This window comes from Pelobates fuscus, chromosome 3 (assembly GCF_036172605.1).
Source record: "Pelobates fuscus isolate aPelFus1 chromosome 3, aPelFus1.pri, whole genome shotgun sequence".
NCBI lineage: Eukaryota > Metazoa > Chordata > Amphibia > Anura > Pelobatidae > Pelobates > Pelobates fuscus.
Window position 1 is genome coordinate 54,667,309 of NC_086319.1, and position 19,240 is coordinate 54,686,548.

The 19,240-nt window shown below is 37.1% G+C and overlaps 1 protein-coding gene across 1 annotated transcript; it reads left to right on the forward strand.

Annotated features, from left to right (window-relative positions):
- Positions 1-463: 463 nt before the first annotated feature.
- Positions 464-16,757, forward strand: TMBIM4 (transmembrane BAX inhibitor motif containing 4). The gene is made up of 7 exons (XM_063447074.1): positions 464-591; positions 6,834-6,942; positions 9,867-9,972; positions 13,289-13,322; positions 13,788-13,905; positions 14,672-14,717; positions 16,532-16,757. The coding sequence occupies exons 1-7, from the start codon at positions 498-500 to the stop codon at positions 16,736-16,738; spliced, it is 714 nt and encodes a 237-aa protein (XP_063303144.1). The 5' UTR covers positions 464-497; the 3' UTR covers positions 16,739-16,757.
- Positions 16,758-19,240: the final 2,483 nt, after the last annotated feature.

Here is a 19,240-nt window from a genome sequence, read left to right on the forward strand (position 1 = left end):
CATTACTGGCAGTTACAGTCACGAGCAGTTGTTTTTTTGGGGGGGGGAATGTGAGGTGACATTTACCGGGATATCGCTGAGCTCTAGCAATACTAATAGTTTGGGCAATATCAACCAACAAAATGGCCACCAACAAAATGGCCACCAAAGGGTGTAAAGGACTTTTGCGTTTAGAACTCGGCGCCATAGCAGTAGTGCATGCATCATGCATGGTGTGAGGGGAGGGCTTCCGTGCGATGGTAGGCGTGCGGGTGATTTGATTGGCTGGCTTGTGAGGCTGACGTATAGAGAGGCATTTAACTATTGTCTGATTGGCCTTTTTCCAGTTCAGAACGAGGCTTGACGCGAAATGTTGGACTGCAAGCGAGGCGTGGAACGCACAGGTGGGCGTGTCCGGTGTGCATTGAGAAATGGCATGCTCTGTGGTTGGTTAGTGGGCGTTTCTGCGGGTGACGTCACCAGGAAGTGCTTGTGTTAACGTATGTGTTAAAAAAAAGATGGCAGCAGCTGATCGGTATCCCCGAAACTCCATAGAGGATGACTTCAACTATGGCACCAACGTGGCCTCGTCCAGTGTTCACATCCGCATGGGTAAGGTGTCACCCTCTGGGGGGGGTTATATGGGAAGCTGTCCTCACAGGAGAGTCCTGATACATACTGATCCTCTGAGTGCTAGATATATATATATATATATATATATATATATATACTGTATATACTATACATGCTAATCCTCTGAGTGATATATACGGTAAATACTATATATACACTAATCCTCGGAGTGATATATATACTATAAATACTATATACACTAATCCTCTGAGTGATATATATATATACTGTATATACTATAAATACTATATATACTAATCATCTGAGTGATATATACTGTATATGCTATAAATACTATATATACACTAATCCTCTGAGTGATATATATATACTGTATATACTATAAATACTATATATACTAATCATCTGAGTGATATATACTGTATATGCTATAAATACTATATATACACTAATCCTCTGAGTGATATATATACTATATATACTAATCATCTGAGTGATATATATATACTGTATATACTATATATACTAATCATCTGAGTGATATATACTGTATATACTAGAAATACTATATATACACTAATCCTCTGAGTGATATATATATATACTGTATATACTAATCCTCTGAGTGATATATACTGTATATACTAATCCTCTGAGTGATATATACTGTATATACTATATATACACTAATCCTTTGAGTGATTATATATATATTGTATATACTATAAATACTATATATACACTAATCCTCTGAGTGATATATATACTATAAATACTATATATACACTAATCCTCTGAGTGATATATATACTGTATATACTATAAATACTATATATACTAATCATCTGAGTGATATATATACTGTATATACTATATATACACTAATCCTCTGAGTGATATATATATACTGTATATACTATAAATACCATATATACTAATCCTCTGAGTGATATATACTATAAATACTATATATACACTAATCCTCTGAGTGATATATATATTGTATATACTATATATACACTAATCCTCTGAGTGATATATACTGTCTATACTATATATACACTAATCCTCTGAGTGATATATATACTATATATACACTAATCCTCTGAGTGATATATATACTGTATATACTATAAATACTATATATACTAATCATCTGAGTGATATATATACTGTATATACTATAAATACTATATATACTATACATGCTAATCCTCTGAGTGATATATATATATATATATATATATATATATATATATACTATATATATATATATATACTATACATGCTAATCCTCTGAGTGATATATATATATACTGTATATAGTATAAATACTATATATACTAATCCTCTGAGTGATATATATATATATACTATACATGCTAATCCTCTGAGTGATATATATATATATATATATATATATATATATATATATATACTATAAAGGGGTACATGGGGACCAGTAACTGTGTAGAAGAGTAGGTTACCATGGTTACTCTGTGTATAGTCTGTGTGTATCCCAGACATATGGACAGCTGATGACATAGAAACTGTAAATGACTTCACTGGTTAGGTCCAGATATTGCTGAACTACAACTCCCATGATTCTCAGCCTATCTATTTAATTCATAGAATCATTGGAGTTGTAGTTCATCTGGTGGGCCGGAGTTTGGGGAAGCCTGCTCTAAAGGGAGGGTTGCAGTCCGCTTCATCAGGGTCTTGTGTAAGCCACCTTCAGTATATGATCCCTCAGCCATATACATGCACCTTTGGTCAGACAGTGTTTGAAAACTGACCGTATTTATAATCCTACCTACCTGCTTCACTCCCTGCCCAGAAGGAGAGTTGTTGTCCAGTTCTGAAAGTTTTGATTAAAATTGACCTTCAAGGAAATTACAGATTACTGACACATAAAGCACTTCAGCAAGTGCTTTAGGTGTGTGGAGTGTTCTTTTAATATATTTTGAAAAGAAAACCGGAAATGAAGCATGGAAAAAGTTTAACACAAGTTATAGGTGATTTTTACATGTGGTGTAATTTTCAGAGAACTACAGGTCCCTCTTTATTAAAGAGAAAATGGAAAGTTGCATAGAAAATAAAAGCAGCTTGGTCAGTTATGTGGAAAAAATATTTATTCATTCCAGTAAGTTGGGCACATATTAGTCATGTAGTCACAGAAGCTTATACAGAAATTTCGCAGTGGGCACATTTTCCCACCCATGTAGCTGGCAATACCCTTGACCTAATCTTCACTAATGCATTTACAGTAACTAATATCTGCAACACTCCATTTCCACTCTCTGATCACCACCTCTTATCATTTGCTCTCTCGTACCCCCTCACCAAACAACCTCAGCCTAACCCCCCTCAACTCAGGAGGGACCTTAATTCTCTTGATCTCCAGCAGTTGTCAGCTGATATTAATTCACGACTGCTGTCCATCCCTTCCCTCTCCTGTCCTTCACTGGCCATCTCCACATATAACTCTACTCTTACATCTGCCTTGAACGCTGCAGCGCCACTCCAAACAAGCACCTCGAGGAGGACCCGCCCCCAACCATGGCATACTAAATCAACGCGCTACCTGCAAAGATGCTCCCGTTGTGCTGAACGCTGCTGGAGGAAGTCTCGCACCCAATCAGACTTTCTCCATTATAAATTCATATTGTGTTCATACAGTTCAGCCCTTGCCCTTGCCAAACAGTCCTATTTTTCCTCTCTCATTGGTTCATGTTCCCGCAACCCCAGGCGTCTCTTTGACACCTTTAATTCTCTTCTTCGCCCTGTTGTGGCCACCCCCCAAACTAACCTTACTGCTGATAACTTTGCATGTTACTTCACTGACAAGATTGAACAGCTAAGGAAATAATTCTCCCCTCCTTGCCTTTCTGTTTCTCAACCACACATAGATCATGCCTTTCCTACTCTTCAGACATTCTCCCCAGCTACTGACCAAGAGGTGGCTGCTCTTCTTTGCTCCTCTCGCCCCACCACTTGCCCGCTCGATCCTGTCCCATCTCACCTTATCAGATCTCTCTCCACTTGTCTCGTGCCTTCTTTAACACACATCTTCAACTGCTCTCTCTCTTCTGGCATCGTCCCTGCTGACCTTAAACATGCCACTGTAGTACCTATACTAAAAAAACCATCCCTTGACCCATCCACCCCCTCTAACTACCGTCCCATATCCCTGCTCCCTTTTTCCTCAAAGCTTCTGGAAAGACTTGTCTTTACCCGTGTGTCTCATTACCTCAATTCCAACTCTCTCCTTGACCCCCTTCAATCTGGCTTCCGCCCTCTCCACTCTACAGAGACTGCCCTTATCAAAGTTACTAACGACCTAATCGCAGCTAAATCCAAAGGCCACTACTCCATACTTATTCTTCTTGACCTCTCAGCGGCCTTTGACACCGTTGATCATGCTCTCCTTCTTCAAACTCTTCAATCGCTTGGTCTCTGTGACTCTGTCCTCTCGTAGTTTTCCTCTTATCTCTCCCAATGCTCATTCAGTGTCTCTTTTTCTAATGATACCTCCTCCCCTCGTCCTGTCTCGGTTGGAGTCCCCCAAGGCTCTGTCCTTGGTCCCCTTCTATTTTCTCTTTATACTGCCTCTCTTGGCAAACTTATTACCTCTTTTGGATTCCACTACCACCTCTACGCTGATGACACCCAGCTATATCTCTCCTCCCCGGACCTCTCCCCTGCCGTCCTGCAACGTGTCACTGCTTGCCTTTCTTCCATCTCTGACTGGATGTCCTCCCGCTTTCTGAAACTCAATCTCTCTAAAACTGAGCTCCTTGTCTTTCCTCCTCCTAATACTGATCCTCCTCTTTCGCTCTCCCTTCAAGTTTGTGGTACCAACATCAGTCCATCCTTGCAAGCGCGCTGTCTTGGCGTCATACTTGACTCTGGTCTCACCTTTGAGCCTCACATCCAACATGTTGCCAAATCCTGTAGATTCCATCTTAAAAACATAGCCCGCATCCGCCCCTTTCTTACACCAGATACTACCAAGGAGCTTGTCCATGCTCTAGTAATTTCCCGCATGGATTATTGTAACCCTCTCCTGATTGGTCTTCCCAAAAGCCGTACTGCACCTCTACAGTCCGTAATGAACGCTGCTGCTAGACTGATTTTCCTCTCTAGTCGTTTCTCTCACCCCTCTGCCAGTCCTTACATTGGCTTCCTGTATGCTATAGGAGTCAATTCAAGGTACTAACTCACACCTATAAAGCACTGAACAACTCTAGCCCTAGTCTCTCTCCGCTCTGCCCGTGACCACCTCCTGTCCGTTGTCCGCACCCGTACGGCCAACTCGCGCTTGCAGGACTTCTCGTGGGCGGCTCCCTTCCTATGGAATAGCCTGCCTACCGCCATCAGACTCTCCCCTAGTCTTGCATCTTTTAAGAAGTGCCTTAAAACCCATCTCTTTAGGAAAGCTTATGGCCTCCAAGACTAACCCCTACCTCACATACCTGTCTCTGGCCCTCTCCTAAAGGGCAGTCCACCTTATTTGATTACAAATTCCTGTCCTAATGTGTTTTACACCCCACTTCCTATAGAATGTAAGCTCGATTGAGCAGGGTCCTCTTCAACCTATCGTTCCTGTAAGTTTATTTGTTATTGTCCTATTTATAGTTAAATCCCCTCTCATAATATTGTAAAGCGCTACGGAATCTGTTGGCGCTATATAAATGATGATAATAATAATAATAATAATAAACACATGGGTAAAACATATCTGACACCAGACAGGTTAAGTAAGTTTTAACCCAACATTAGTGATCTTTGTTGGAGATGCAAGAGGGAAACTGGAACTATACGACATATATGGTGGGAATGTGCCTGCTTATTACCTTTTGGAGGTCAAGTTATAAAATAACCTCACAAATTTAACACCGTCCCATATCAAACTGACCCCCAAACTCTTTTTGTTCCATTTGGATTTCCCCAAATTAAAAGCAGAAATAAAAATGCTAATTGTGCGTATTAATGGCCACCAAAGTCTGTTTGGCGAGAAAATGGAGATCTAAAGCGATCCCTAAGTGGACTGAAATAGCCTCCCCGATAAACTATCAGGGATTCGTGGAGAAAGCTGTAAAGATCAGTCTTGAGAACTTGGGGTTTTATAATGACATATGGAGATTCTGGCCTCTGGTTAAAGACTTGACTGAGACTCCTTCCAACTGACGCCTCCATTCTCACGCCGGGACAGGTATGCATGCTTGTGTGAATGAATTTGATTTTCAACGTCAGCGTATTTGTAATCGATACTTTTAATAGAATTACACTTTAACACTTTATTAGATTTAAAATACGTTTTGGATAATGGAAAGGGAAAGGAAACTGAGGGGGGAAAGGGAAAGAGAGACTGAAAAAGAACAAAGACCACTGCAAATAAAATGGTCACTTTAATGTTTCTACGCTTTTTATCAATCCCCTTCAGTATCATAAATATTTGAATCCACTATTTTATCATTAAGGACTTGACACAATGATACACAAGAACAAAAACTGACCAGCTCTTGATTTCTAAATCTGAATTTAAAAATTAAAGAAATCTTTATGGTGTGCTAATATTGACTGTGGTCGAGTTTCATGTAATAATATTATTGAAAAAGTCAGAAAATATAATTGCAAGGCAACATTGGGCCTCTTTGCCTTATGGATTAGCCATTTCTTTTTTTCCAAATATGGTAGAGAGCAGAGCTTCAAACCACTTTGTCTGTCACGTTTAGCCATTCATAATAGCTGTGAAAGGCATTGGCTAGTCAGAAATGTCAATATGATGCTGAAGAATCTTCACAAATAATGTGCAATAAATGTCTATGGCATCTTGCCCATGGTTGCTATCCATTTAAACAAAGTCTGGTTCACTGTTTTGGGAAACTAGCTTTCTGCAGAGTTGCCGACTGAACGTACGCTCTGCACTCTTTCAGAGAGGAGAGTTCAGCCCAAGTTGTGCGTGCAGCCTGCACATGTCATTTGAACAACATTTTCAAAGGCATTCCTGTAGATAATTTCAGCTGCAGATTGTCAGCTCTGGGGGATGTCGCATATTTTTTTTTTTTTTTAACAAATCTCTCCATTGATAAGCCACTCTTTAGCTGCAATAAATCAAAGTTATGATGGTGCCAAGAGTGACCCTTGGTTATTAAAAGTAGTCAGTGGGACAGAAATAACCACTACTTACTGTGAATTGCTATAATGTTTCTATTTAATGTTGAACTAACAGAATAATTTTCTTTTTTTATTTCTAGCTTTCCTGCGTAAAGTTTATAGTATTCTCTTAGTCCAAGTTCTTTTGACTGCTGCAACATCGGCAGTATTTCTCTATTTTGAATCTATCCGGAACTTTGTACATCAAAGGTGAGTGCACGGGCAACAATAGCTGATGTGTAACCAATTCTATCACACTTAGCCTTTTTTTTTAAAAAAAAAAAAATGTACTCCAAGCACCATAATTATTTTAGAATTGGTCATGGAGCCTGAGATCTGTATGTACAATGTTTCGCTATAAAACTCTGCATGTACAGAGATTAGCCCGTCCACCTCTGGCAGCGTCATTTGCCAACCCCGATCGAAGTTCCGGGCTTGCTAATATCAATTCTGTGTAAAATTCAGAGGAGGAAGATCCGGCTGAACGGTTACTGTAATCAAAACCAGTGTTTTCTGAAAATGCTAGTTTTCAGTTGCCCTTTGAAACAACACAGGGTTGTTTATTAAATTGAGAAGTGTGGCAATTTCAAACGTAAGAACAAAGTAGCTGAACTGGAAAGTCTCCAAGTCAGCTATGTTTCCAGTCCAGTTACTTTGTCCTTTTAGCATGAAATTCACTTTTACTTCCCTTCAGTTCTCACGATAGTAAATCACCCTGTGAGTGTTAAATGGTGTTTCACAGTCATCCAGCCTCATCACGTTATGCAAATTAGAGTTTCATGCTCACTTCTGAATCACTTGACACAGTGTTGGGTAGGCCAAGTAAATTTTTAAAGGAACACTTAAGACCACTAAAGAACCTCAGCTTGTTCTATTTTTTTATTTATTTTTTTTCGTTAGAAATTGTCACTTTTATAAATTGACTTTATTACACCACCCGTGTCTGTCAGTCAGAAAACAGGTCTATTTACTTCCTGGTTGTTTAGCTCAACTGAGCTAAACTCAAGAGGCCGTCAATTGCCCGAAACAACTGCCTTACAAAGATTTCTCATATAGCTGCATTGGAAAGTCTGATGATTGGGCAGCCACAGAAAGTCTGGATTGAGTTAAATGGGGAGGGCTTCCAAGGACTCCAGACAAGAAATCTGCAGCTCTTACAAGCTGGATTTAGAAATACACAGATTAAAAAAAATAAAAAAAATACGAAACGCATGTTTTCATTGGGGTATATCTACTAACAGTGTTTTGTATATGGACAGTAGAGTGTCCATCTAAATGTGCTTACACTGCACTTGGAATGTAATACAGAGCATTGAATCCTATAGAGGAGCACATCAGCCATACTTGGCATATGGTCAGTCCTGACTGAATATCTTGCTTCCCTTTCTCTCCTATTGTGCCAGACTGGCCAAATGCATCACTAACCTTCTCGGGATCTTCTCCCACCCCATTCAAAATCTCAGACTTGCTAAACTTGTCAGCTCTGGTCATCATCAGAGTTTTAGCTGAACAACAGAAAAATAAATCTCTGTGTCTCCCACTACCACCCCCTGGCACTGTCATTCATGTTCTTTTAAAGGAACACTCCAGGCACCATAATTGCCACAGATTTACGGTTTAAAGAGAATGTGGATAAAGCTCCTCTGGGTTTTGTCAGTTGCGCAAATGGATTAATTATATTTTAAAACCAATCCTCTCTCCTGTTAGTCCATTTTACTTTATGACTAATTAAACCCTTTCAATACCTACAAGTCATAAATATTACGTTAAATAGACGGGTGTTTTTGTTTTATCATTTCTAATTTTGCATATGTTCTTCTCCATCCTCTTGTGGAGTCACCCTGTAGTACTTGTCAGAGTCCCAAACATAGAAATAAGCAGGTATAATGAAATCGAAAACAGATTTGCTTTAATTAGTACTGATTTATTGTAAAACAGTGGAGCACTATATACTTGTAAAGTGCAACCAATGTGCTTAAATATGCCTAGTGCAAAATATCAAAAGGGTAATAACTTAACTGGCAGAAATAACAGTCTGTAGTGTGCCAGCAAGTATACCTTAAACGGGAAATCAATACAAAATAGTGTAAAACCTTAATACATATGATAAAACAAGAAGTCCAATATGGAACAAAATGCACCAACTTGGTTATAGTCACTTGCCTATTATGTTTATAGTTTTAGAATTTGTGTTTTTAATTCACTATAAACCTAAATAGATGCATGCTTTAATAAGTCGCACAATAGAAATATTGACTCCTGAATAGTCGAAGGGGTTGCTTAATTAATACAGCCACTAGCCTTCTCTTGTACCTCAGCTTGTTCTTGACTTCGCTCCGACATGATCCACGTGTTACTATTACTCTGTCAGCAATAAATGGACAGTTTATTCCCCTCGAAGCACCATAACAACTTCATCTTAATTAAGTTGTTATGATGCCAGGATGCCCCTAGAGGCATTCTTACCTTCAGGGGTTAAACCATTTTTGAAGTGTTCCTTTAAGCAAAGACAACTCTAAGGACAGGTATATGTTTATTTTCTATTTCTTACCTTCTCTAGGTGTGACCTATGTTTTGAGATAATTAAATGTAAAACAAAATTCTTATTTAATACTTTAGCTTTGCAATTCGTTAAAATTAGTTGATCTTCATACATACATTGTATCTATCACCCTGTGAAGAAGAAGATAAAATGCAAAGAATGAAATGTTAAATAACTTTTCAAACACGTGGAGATAAATGCAGAATGAAAACCAGCTCTGCCAGTTTGGCTTACATTTCTCAGCTCTGTCAACATGGCTTGTTTGAGTGCTTAATTCTGCCCTTTTCTTTTTCTGAAGTAAATACCAGAGCAATTGCCAGGAAAGGTATATAAAACGTTCACCATTAGACTGTCCTGCAGAGTTTGACTTAATTATTACCCAACTGAATGGTACTGATTTTATCAACCTCGGAATGAGGAGTTGAGTCTGGTGGGCTTCGAACCTGCAGGAGGAGAACTACCCTGAAATATCTCACTTTTTTTTTTTTTTTTATTGAACTCTTTCTTATTAACAATTTGATTTAGAAATATAAAGCAGACCTGTTTGATTAATCATAATTCCTCATATCTTCTTCCTTTATCGGTTTTGTAGCCCAGCACTGCTTCTTATATCTGCATTAGGGTCATTGGGTACAATAGTTGCGCTGACAATCTACAGACATCAATATCCAGTGAACCTCTACTTACTTTTTGGATTTGTAAGTATAATTAATTTATATGGACATTATAACTATGAAATGAGTACTGATCCTCTTTTCGGGATAAGGTCTCCAAATTAGGAATCCGTGTTAATGTGAGATTATGTTCTAGCAATACCCATCACAGTTTATTTTATTGACTAAAGTCTGAATTGTCTGGAATTTTAAGATTGTCTTCACCATCCATTTGGGCCAACCTTCCAGTTCTAGCACTCATTGTCCTTACTAACCAAATCCAGATCTAAGCCGCCTGTTTCAGAGAGTCTCCACTGTGTACAGTCAACATCAGCAGCCAATTAGCAGTGTTTGTAACTTGTACAATGACACATTCCCCAATCCATACTGTTTAGTGTTTGTCCAAATCCTTATGTAATCTCAATTATGCAATCCCTGCTGCCAAAAACTGTTCTTACAATTTACTGCTATAAATGGTTATCAGATCATCTGAAAATGCTGATCACCATTAGCAGAAAAAATAATTATCACATTAGCAGAAGACGTAACCCTGAGCTTGTAGTTAATACATAGGAAATTGAAATGTGCGTTTATTACATTGGCTAATTGATCATATTATGTTGCATTGTTTTAATACCATCTACCTTGGTTACTTTACTGGAAGTTAGGCTAACAATTACAGAAATCTTAATACATCATACAGGGTTTAAATGATCAGGTCCTACACTACTAGTTAGGCCTTAAACTTGCCACTGCAGGGTCCATGACACACTTACCAGGGCTGAATTTTTATTTGCCGGGTAGTTTTTTTTTTTTTTCAAATGCTAAAGGCTAGTGACGAGTAGACTTATTTTACATTAATGTAAAATATAACATGCTATATTTTACCCTGTAACTTTCCAAAACACCATGAAACCTGTACATAGGGGGTACTGTTTGACACGTGAGACATCACTGAATACAAATGTGTATTTTATTGCAGTAAAAGCAAACCGTATTATGACATTCACAGTTAAAATGTCACATAGAACTAAAAAAAATGTCTTATTTTATTCATATTAAATTGTTTCATACATAATTATTTGATGTTAAATGAAAGCCCTGTTTCCCCTGAATAAAATTATATATAATAAGTGTGGGTGCACTTAATATGTAAGAGGTGAAATACGATTGAACAGACATATAGTCAAATTCCAGATTTTGTTTGTTTTTGATCACAACGTGTACATTTGGCTCAGTCCTTAACCCTTTAAAACCGGAGGGCGTACTATTATGCCCGTCTCTAACCGGCTCTAAACGCCGCAGGGCGTAATAGTACGCCCTCCTTTTTTTTTTTTTTTTTTTTTTTTTTTTTTTTTTTACTTACCCGGTCGCCGGCGATCACGGTTGGGGGGGACTCCCAGGGAGTCCCCTGCTGGCTGGAAATAAAATAAAAAAACTGTTAAAACAAGTGTAAAAAAAAAATATATACATACACTGTCTAGGTGTATTTTACTATTAATATATATAGAATTATTTATATATATATATATATATATATATATATATATATATATATATATATATATATATATATATTATCAAATTACACGTAGACTGATACTGATTAAATATATATATATATATATAATTAAATATAAAAAAATATGTAAATACGTTAAAAAATAAATAATTAAATATGTAGATGTGTTATTTCGTTCTAACTGTATTGTGATATTAATATATATTTATATCAAAATACACGTAGAACGAAATAATATGTATATCTCTCTAAATAAAAATATTTAAAAAAATTATATATATTAATTCTACATATATATTTATGTAATATTTTTACATAATTGGGTATCTTAATAATTACAATTAGCTGGACCTGCCTGACAACACATGCCGAAAGTATAGGGAATTTTAATTTGCTAGCACTATATTTAACCCTATAACTTTCCAAGACACCATAAAACCTGTATATGGGGGGGTACTGTTTTACTCGGGAGACTTCGCTGAACACAAATATTAGTGTTTCAAAACAGTAAAATGTATTACAACGATGATATCGCCAGTAAAAGTAAAGATTTTTGAATTTTTCACGCACAAACAGCACTTACACGGACGATATTATTGCTGTGATACTTTTTACTGTTTTGAAACACAAATATTTGTGTTCAGCGAAGTCTCCCGAGTACAACAGTACCCCTCATGTACAGGTTTTATGGTGTTTTCAAAAGTTACAGCGTCAAATATAAGGCTTGTGTTTCATTTTTTCACATTAAAATTCAACAGATTGGTTAGGTTGCCTTTGAGACCCTATGGCAGCCCAAGAATGAAAATTACCCCTGTGATGGCATACCATTTGCAATAGTAGATACCCTATTTGCAATACCTTGGGTTATGTCCAGTCTTTTTTTTAGTAGCCACTTAGTCACAAACACTGGCCAAAATTGGCGTTTTTTGCATTTTTCACACACAAACAAATACTAACGCTAACTTTGGCCAGTGTTTGTGACCAAATGGCTACTAAAAAAGACTGGACATACCCCATTTGCAATACTTTGGGTTGTCTACTATTGCAAATGGTATGCCATTATGGGTGTAAATGTAATTCCTGTCTCAAAGGCAATGTAACCAATGTGGCGAATTTCAATTTCAAATGTAACGTGCTATATTTGACCCTGTAACTTCCCAAAACACCATAAAACCTGTACATAGGGGGTACTGTTTTACACGTCAGACTTTGCTGAATACAAATGTGTATTTTATTGCAGTAAAAGCAAACCGTATTATGACATTCACAGTTAAAAAGTCATGTAGAACTAAAAAAAAGAAAATTCTTATTTTCTCCCAATTTTTTCACATTAAATTATGTTTCATAGCTAAATATTTGATATGAAATGAAAGCCCTGTTTCACCTGAATAAAATGATACATAATAAGGGTGGGTGCATTTACAATGAGAGAGGTGAATTACGGTTGGACAGACATGTAGCGCAAATGCCAGATTTTGTTTGTTTTATTTTGATCACAACGTGTACATTTGGCTCAGTCCTTAAGGGGTTAAAGAAGTTGTTTTGCTACTTAGAGGCCCTTTTTCGCTGATACATGGTAAGTGAAGTTGCCTGCATACAGACTATAGAGAAACCAGTTGCTTAGGAGATGTTTTGCTGCTTAGTGGCCCTTTAAGTTGACCGATAAGGTTTCAGGCATGTTACATCATACTACACTGGCATTTGACACATGGTAACTGGGTTTCCTATGACTCTTCACTCCTTAGTGAAGTGATTGCCTCCTGTTGCATAAGAACATGATTGTAAAGATATGGGTAACTTTTCAGTTTTTATATGATCAAAGTTCCTTTATTTTTCTAGACTCTCTTGGAAGCTATAACAGTTGGTATTGCAGGTAAATATTCCAAGTTAATTGTGTAACTTTTGATTTGTGGCATTTCAGTATATTTTGTCTCTCAATTTTACTTTTAGCAACATAAAAACTTTTACTCTGAAAATTATGGACTAAAAATCATTTTTATATTGCAACAAAAAAACAAATTAAAATAACATACATTCCTTCAAAGTTTCCTTTTAAACATGTGTTAGTGAATCTGTCTGAGGACAGACTAGAGATAATAGTTGCTCTATGTACCAACACCAACCAGTTTTGCATGATGCTTGGTGACCCTTACAATTTTTTTTCCAGATCTATTAGTACTGGGTTTAGATAGATAGACATAGATATTCTTATCCCTTGATGAGTTCGGGGAGAAGGGGGGGGAAATGCCTATAAAACAGAAAAGATTTCTATAAGACAGATGCCAATCCAATACATCAGACCTATGTGTAACATATCTGTGTGTTTTTTCTGTTTCAGTGACATTTTATGAAGTGTCTGTGGTTATTCAAGCCTTCTTACTGACCGCAGCGGTGTTCTTTGGACTGACCGTGTACACTTTCCAGTCTAAGAGAGACTTCAGCAAACTTGGAGCTGGGTAAGCTGCCCGGATAAAACTAGTAATTGATTATTGATTGTTGGTTGCAGCCTATTAATTGCTGGCACATTATGTTTGGCTCATTATAATGATCAGATGACTCACGAAGACATATCAAAATTATAATGTGATATGCAAGTTGTTTATTGACATTCTTTCAGAATTGTTTTGCATTTGTAAAATGCTTGTCATGGTGTCCAAAGGTCTGTTGAAAGATTCAGCATCCCAAACACTGTATGTGTATTTATTCCTAATAACCTTGCATGGATATTCATTCAACTAGGAATTCTTTGGGAACTGAAACTGTATTTGCAGGGGGGGGGGGGGGGGGGGGGGGGGGGGGGCATTATGGGAAATGTAGTCCAGAAACAATTTATGGTGTCAAGGTTAGCCATCACTATAATAACTAAACTGTGTTGTGCTTAAAATTATTGTTTTCCATAAATATTCATTTTGTAGCATTCAGCCCAGTAGCTTGTTTTTACATTCAAAATGAGAATTTACAAAAAATTAATATATTTAAATGTTACCTGTGTTTTGTGTTATTCAGCTATCACATGATAAAACTGTCCTAAGACTGAGATATACCCTGTTAGTGTAATGATCAACTTTACACCTAACAGAACGCCTGTCCCAGCAGGTGGTGATTGTCACTCAAAAGTGACAAAGTTCAACCTTATTGTGACATTAGAATTATTCTTTGATTTGTTAATGGGAAAAGAAGACTGACTCTGGCTTTTTTTTTGTTTGTTTGTTTTTTTTACAGACTTTTTGCAGGTCTGCTGGTGTTAATTCTTGCTGGTTTTCTGAGGGTAAGATATTACAGTCATTGTGTATTTATGAGAATAATATGAGTGCAAACACATAATGCATGGTAGATGTGCATGTCTGATGGCCACATTGTAAATTTTATCTTATTGCATTATTACCGGATCTCTACACAGCTAGTATTTAGCTTCTGTAGTGTTTAAATATCAAAATATGACCTGCCTGTCCAAGCAATTTAATCTTGTAAAACCTTTTGCTTAAAGGTCAGGTAAGGAATTTACACAGCCCAAAAAAAAAAGGTTGTTTAGTATTTGGATTATAGAAATATAAACTGTACCTTTTTTGTACTGTGTGATGTAATTGAAATGGAGCATTGTATTCCTTATTTGAAGTAGTGTTCTATGCTCCATAGCCATTGCAGCTCATTGTGGACACTATCCAGCAGGTGTGTGTTTTTTGAGCAGTTGCAAAATAGACAGCGCTCTCCTGGTGCCTACATCCTGCCACACTACCAATGCGGAAGTGGAAAGTGGACCTGTGCACTAGCCACGACATCTTTGGGTGACATTCATAGGCTAAAAACGCTGGGACTGGGTTAACACTGTTTTCACAGGCTAATATTCCAGCCCAAAACCACAACTGATAAGAAAGGGGCGGTCCTTTGATATGTGCCTTTTGGTTTTGTTTTTTGCCCTCCAACCACTCTTAAACAGTTTGACCAAAAGAAAAAACATAGGACAGCACCCACAGACTCTTTACATGACATCCTCCATAGGTAGCAATAGATGTTATGATGTATAGAGTGCTCTCTTAAGTCATCTTTTGTAAGTAAATCATTTTCTAAAGTAGATTAGGAACTGCACTCAATCCCATCAGGGTGCAACTAAACCAGGACCCAGTACTAGGTCACAGATGCCATATGCAAGAAACCAATAAAGGTTCAGGCACTCCAAGGTCCAAGAAAGGCAAATTTATTCGAACCAGATAACGTTGATTTTTGTTATCTGGTTTGAATAAATTTGCCTTTCTTGGACCTTTGAGTGCCTGAACCTTTATTTGTTATCTTTTGTAAGTTAGACTGAAATGTATCAAATTCTCTGCCTTTGTACATCTGCTGACCTTGTTGTCTACTAATTACTTGTCAATGATTTTTGGGTTGCAAAGTGTTGGTGTGCCTAGGATTAATTTCATTTAAGGCAATCAAGTCAATGGTACCTTTTTATTTCTTGCTGTACATTTTTGTGAACTCTTACTGTGCAGTAATTGCTGCGCCAATCTGTATACCCTTATAGAGATGCATTGCGTCAGTACATCTCTATGGGGAGCATTCAGCGTCTGTTTGGATGCATTGAACATAGATCATGCAATCTTTGTAGGATCTTGTCCAGGAAGTCAATCTAGTGGCTGTCTGTGTGACAGTCACTAGAAGTGGTCATAAGCAGCCATGTAAACTTTGCCTTCTCTCAGAAAAGCAAGCCTTTACAATGTTTTGCCAACAGGAACAGGCTATATGCCCTAGAAACACTACCCTAAGCTGTAGTCTTTCTGGTGCCTATTGTGTCCCTTCAAGTGCAGGTATTACATACATACATACATGGGGGGCTCACACTAGCCCCAAAATATAATTCCGAGAAATTCAGTTCACAGTACTTATCAGAAGAGTAGCCCTCATTTACACTGCAGTGTGACTTACTCAAGTCTGTAAAAATTGTATAAGGCTCTCCTGTGTATATGAAAATGGGTTTACTCTCTGGTCCTGTGGGTTTAATTTCTTGGTGTCTAATGTAGTGTTATGCTGCTTGTTTTAGTAAAAAAAAGTAATGTGTTTTTTTTTTTGGTTTTTTTTTTTTCTGGTCAGTTTTTCCTTCACAGTGAGACTGTGGAGCTGGCAATTGCTGCTGGAGGAGCCATCTTGTTCTGTGGTTTTATCATCTATGATACTCATTTGTTGATGCACAAATTGTCACCTGAAGAACACATCCTGGCTTCAATCAATCTTTATCTCGACATCATTAATCTTTTTCTGCATATTCTCCGTTTGCTACAAGCTGCCAACCAGAAATAAAGAAAAATTGCATTTTAAACATCTGATGATAAAACTTTCTTTTCATAAATAATCTAATTTTCATACTTATCTCAGTACGAATTTCTTAACTGTCTGAATGACTAACAAGACATGGGTTGCGCAATGTGACATCACTTGTCAATATGTAGGAGTGCATTAGTAACTGTAAATTACCTTGTAAGCATGGCTGCATGTCTCTCCTTCACCAGGTCACCATATTTAATTATCATGCCTATTCCCTCTGGAATTTACGGTTTTCAAAAAATTATCTGACTGCAATAGAGACATACAGAAAGATCCTCAAAATACTGGATAGGGGATCCAGAATCAAGAGTATCAGCTGGAGAAATAATTACATAAGAAATAATAAATGATGAGTAAATGAAACGGTATTGGTACACAAATTCCCAAAATAAATGGTCATAAGTGGATAGAAAATCAGTCAAGCCAAGTGGCTAGCCTCCTGTCCTAAGATCTCTAGTGGTATAATAATTGTTCCTCAGACTTTAGACTTTAATGCAATCCGATATGGTCCATGTCTGAGACGTATTGGAACTGTATGTATGAAAAATACAAATAAATACCTAGAGAGTTATCTAGAACCCGTCGTGTCTGAGTAGTCAGAGAGAAGTGGGCATAATAGTAATGTCATAGACAAATAACACACTTATGATTCTCTGACATGTTGGTTACCTTAGTGGGGTGAATGGAATTAAAGCATATTATAGTGCCAAACTACGAACTGGATAGTATATGATTCAAATCTTTGTGAAGTTAGCAGAATGTATCCAGATAGCATTTAGTTGCACAGAGGGGAACGGCTTAATGACACGCTAATGAACTTGTAGCTTTTACGATTAGATACTCTCTCTAGCCAAAGTTGCTAAGTTTGTAACCGTTACCACTGATGGCAGGAAAATACTGACTACGTGGTAGATATCTGAATAATCTAGCCAAAGAGATTGTATCAATTCAAACTGGTCGTTCTCAAAAAACCCCTAGGGTACAAGGCAAAAATGTTTAAATATCCCACTCAGACTGGGTTTAAACATTTTTGCCTTCTACTCTAGGGTTTTTTGCCACTTGGCTTGACTGATTTTCTATCCACTTATGACCATTTATTTTGGGAATTTGCGTACCAATACCGTTTCATTTACTCATCATTTATTATTTCTTATGTAATTATTTCTCCAGCTGATACTCTTGATTCTGGATCCCCTATCCAGTATTTTGAGGATCTTTCTGTAGTTCTAACTTTTAGGGGTTATGCCCCTGGACACCTCTGGAGTGTCTTATAAGGTGTTACCTTCTACGGGTTTAGTGGACTAGTCCGGTTTTGGACAGCCACTACCTGTAGACGTCGTTTCTTTTGCAATAGAGACATATCTATCAGAAATCAAATGTGATCCATCTATTAAATGTATTATTTACCTGTGCACTTTGTTTTATAGTGATCTGAAAACATAATGACCTAAAATGTATTTTCTGATTCTCATTTACTTGTATTAAGTGTAAGGAATATCTTGCCAACTTTATTATGTATATATTTGGACCATCCTGTGTTTTCTTGTTAAGAGTGGGATGTGGTGTCTGTGTTTACTCCTTGCACACTGTGACCCCAAATCTTAGCATCGCACACACCTGCTTCTGTAAATGGTTTAAAATGAATAATAATCCTATTCTCTCATATTAGCAGACCAGAATATTGCAAGTTTAATCCTAAAGAACCATCTAATGCTGTAATGAAACTCGTACCAAAGTTCCTGCAGTGTTATCTTTTATTCGATGTACACAAATGATTCCATGGGGTGTTATAAATGTATTAGTCTGCTTTAACTCTGGGGTGATTCAGACCTTGTGTGTAGCGTAGCTCAATTCTTTCTATGTGTAGGACATCATCATTGTATTCTGAAAAGTGTCTTCTCTTTTCTAAAAGTATTTTAAATGTAGAGTGTCACTATGCTACTTTATATTTTCAAACTGTTTTTTGCACCTTCACAACTGTGAGTAAGGTGCAAATTGTATGTGAGTATTTTACCTCCCTTTTTAACGAAAATAAGTGGCATAAGAGAACACCAGAACGTGTAATGTTTATGGTGCAAAAAGAGGCAAAAATATTACTAATAGAATGTAGTACAAGAAAAATAATACAAAGGGAAAAATAAAAACGATATAAAAGCCAAAGTAATACATAGTGGAAATTGAGTACCAGCCAAAAATCCAGAAAAAAAAAAACCAAGGTTATTCACTTTGATAAATCTCCCCCATTGTGTTTTCTTAATGTGTCTGAACATAAACTAATGTGTGTTGCATATTGTTTTATTTCTAATAGAAAATTATCATTGTAGCTCATTAGTTGGTGCCCTGTCATTGGCTGGATTAACCTGAATAATAGTGGACTTGCTTATCCAAGTTGCTATTGTTTAGTTTTACTACGGCTAACATATGTCTCTTGTTTAATGTTAGTGAAATTTATTGCATTTGTTGGTATGACCCACTAGA

Coding starts and splice junctions, on each gene's coding strand:
- TMBIM4 (XM_063447074.1), top strand. CDS start 498: ATGGCAGCAGCTGATCGGTATCCCCGAAACTCCATAGAGGATGACTTC. Junction 592..6,833: donor CAGTGTTCACATCCGCATGG/GTAAGGTGTCAC, acceptor TTTTATTTCTAG/CTTTCCTGCGTAAAGTTTAT. Junction 14,718..16,531: donor TTCTTGCTGGTTTTCTGAGG/GTAAGATATTAC, acceptor TTTTCTGGTCAG/TTTTTCCTTCACAGTGAGAC.